The 3104-nt window shown below is 41.9% G+C and overlaps 1 protein-coding gene across 1 annotated transcript; it reads left to right on the forward strand.

The window, feature by feature from the left end:
- LOC115184402 (uncharacterized) lies at window positions 1-2109 on the forward strand. The gene is made up of 2 exons (XM_029745363.1): window positions 1-99; window positions 1375-2109. Exon 2 carries the CDS (start codon window positions 1382-1384, stop codon window positions 2021-2023), a length of 642 nt encoding a protein of 213 aa, XP_029601223.1. The 5' UTR covers window positions 1-99; window positions 1375-1381; the 3' UTR covers window positions 2024-2109.
- The last annotated feature ends 995 nt before the right edge of the window (window positions 2110-3104 follow it).

Consider the following 3104-nt stretch of genomic DNA (forward strand, 5'->3'; position numbering starts at 1 on the left):
ATGATGTCCATGGATGTCACGCAAGGAAGCTGAGTTGAGCTGAAAAATCGAAAGTGAAACTATCAGAGATACAGTGTCAAAACATTGGAGGTAGAACGGGTAGGTTAATTACCTGAAAAAGGTAGAAACAATGTAAAAATATTTTTGCAACGTATCCACAGCCAGTCAGTTGCACAACATTGGGATCTATAAGGCATAGATTTTTGTTTTTCTACAGCGGTAACTATACAGTACTGGATTTATTGTTGTTACTATCTAACTTACATGTATGTTTTGCATTCTATCTCAGTCCTGTCAAATTACCACTGTACAGCTGTATTGGTGATCAGGGTTGACTTTAACTCAGTTAGTTCAGTAAAATGAAAAGTGTTCATAATAAATGATGGGAGATTTGAATTAAATGATTCACTGAATTGACCCCAGCCCTGGTGGTGACTATACAAAATACTCTTATAGAGGGAGAAGATGGAGTTTAGTTCAGTCGAAAAGGAAGAGGTTTGTGTTGTTCAATGGCACCTTGTATACATTACGACATCATACTTTGTACTCAATCAGTAGCAGAGAATATCTGTGTTGTAGTTCACGTTTAAATAACATTTCTGATTGAGCCGACATATGCAGCGTGTACCGTGAATGCAGTATCCGCAACTGCGGGAACATTGCCTTTGTCAATCGCCCTATAAAGTGGATCTTCGGCGCTTCAGATTGAATTTAGATTTAGTCAATAATCTTTGGGGGGGAATAAATCATGGAAACATACTTTGAGTAAATAATAATTTGAGTGGTTAGATTTTAGAAAAGAAAACCTCTCTATATCTATGTCTTCAATATGTTTTTTCATCAATACATTATTGATGTGAGTGTACAACACATATAGCCTAACCCGGTACATATGGAACGCCGTTTGGGTCTTGGCGTGTCAAAAAGATACACGTCAAATAACATTATTTGACGCGTCAAATAAGCTTCTTGACCAATCAGGACCTGAATAATGACTCCATGTCACATAATAATTTAACATGTTCATAAATTGTTTCCGTACTTATTACACATTGATTACACTCTCACTCATATTTCATATGACACAACGATTCACCGATACGTATGCTATGAGTCATAGATTTTGTCACTGATGATTATGAGGTACAGCCAGAAGAGGATAGGCTCTCTGAGCTGGGTTCCTCTCCACGTTCCTATATGGGAATCTTTCCAAGCCACTGTGCTCTCACTTCTGCTTTGCTTGCACTTTGGGGTCTAGGCTGGGTTACTGTAAAGCCCTTTGTGATAACTACTGATGTATAAAGGTCTTTATAAATACATTTGATTGATTGATCTCATCAGTTTACAAATTGGTGTCAACTGTGTGTCCGTTAGCAGAGCCATGCCAGCGAAGTTGGTGCAGTTCACCGGTTGGGAGGCTGTGTTTGAGAAGCAGATTGTCCTGAAACCTGGCCAGGCACCACGGGGCAGACAAGGCTACACCATGTACCATGGCACCTACCGTGACAGCGCTCGAGCCATCATCACAGGGGGGTTCCGGCCCTCGGCGGGGGGCACGTTGGGCCCGGGGGTCTACTGCAGTCGGGACATAGCCATGGCGAAGGGTTACCCCAGTGGGTGCCCCACTGGAGAACATGTGGTATTGCAGCTGAAGGTCCGGGTGGGCCGCGTGAAGAAGATGGATAGGCAGAATGTAGCAATGTGGTGCTCGTGGCAACAGAGCGGATACGATACAGCCTGGCTGCCCTCCACCGTCATTGGGCATGAGGAGGACTGCGTTAAAGATCCAAAGTGGGTGGCGGTTAACGGCATCGCGCACTGTGGCGACCCGGCCACGAAGGAAGCCCTCGAGAAGCTCATCAGTCAGCAGAGGCATGGGGTGGAATCAAGTGGGAGGGTTGTGGGCGGGTGTAAGGAGTGCAAGATGCAGACACCGATTGGCCACTCTCTGGAGGTGTGTTGGGGGTGTGGCGCCACTGTATGCCCTTTTATGGACAAACACGTCTGCAAAAGGAGCAGTTGAAAGTGACAGCTTCAAAATACTGGATACTATACGATGATGACATTATTTGTTAATTCAACAATAAAAAAAGTTTGTGTGAAAATACATTTATATTTGTTGGTTCACTCATTGTCACCCACGATGAAATCAGAGGGGGACTATGGATCTGTCTCCGTCCGTTCGTACGTACAATGCTCACGTTAGTTAGTCACACGCGATCTCTCAGACACCACTGGCCCGGTTTTGACTAAACTTGGGTGAAAAGGTTGTGAGTTCAAATCTCATCATGGAAAACTTTTGCATTTTAGCTAATTAGCAACTTTTCATCTACTTACTACTTTTAAGCTACTTTGCAAATACTTAGCATGTTAGCTAACACTTCCCCTAAACATAAACTTAACCCTTTTAGCTAACCCTAACCTTAACCCTTTTAGTTAACCCTTCCCCTTTAAACCTAACTAGCTAATGCCAACCAGGTAACGCTACCCACCTAGCTAGAATTTGTAGCATATCATACATTTCACAAATTCTTGACATATAATACGTGTACCAAATTTGTAACATATTGTACGTTTTGCAAATTTGTAACATAATACGAATTGTAATATATCATACAAAATGGGTGATGGACAACCAGAAATTAATACATACCATACGAAACGTAACATATCATACTAACTGGAGTGTCTCGGATTTACATACAGAATACATACTGACTTGCCTAGTTAAATAATGGTTAATTAATAAAACTATAATAATACAAAATGCTCTGAGACCAGGTTGGTCTGCCCCCAGATCAAAATCTAGTAGATGGCCAGCATGCATGCAAAATTTGGTTCTGGGTTCTGAGACTACTGAGCTATACATGGGTTGCACGTTTCATCACAATATTGTTTTGAACGTTCATTTCAGGACTGCCAGGACGGCCAGCTGAAGATTTGGTCTAAAGTGCATTACTATGGCTTAAAAACACGATGCAATTTCTAAAGAAGGCAACTTATTAGTAGCAAAACCTTGCGTCTTCATTTTGAGGTCTCCAGATTGACTTTAGTTGCAGTGAAACATTAGCTAGCTAGCTAAGAGATTGAGTGGAGACCAATAC

Source organism: Salmo trutta, unplaced genomic scaffold, assembly GCF_901001165.1.
Source record: "Salmo trutta unplaced genomic scaffold, fSalTru1.1, whole genome shotgun sequence".
NCBI lineage: Eukaryota > Metazoa > Chordata > Actinopteri > Salmoniformes > Salmonidae > Salmo > Salmo trutta.

Excerpts from the sequence above, each read along its gene's own strand:
- LOC115184402 (XM_029745363.1), top strand. The coding sequence starts at position 1,382 with ATGCCAGCGAAGTTGGTGCAGTTCACCGGTTGGGAGGCTGTGTTTGAG.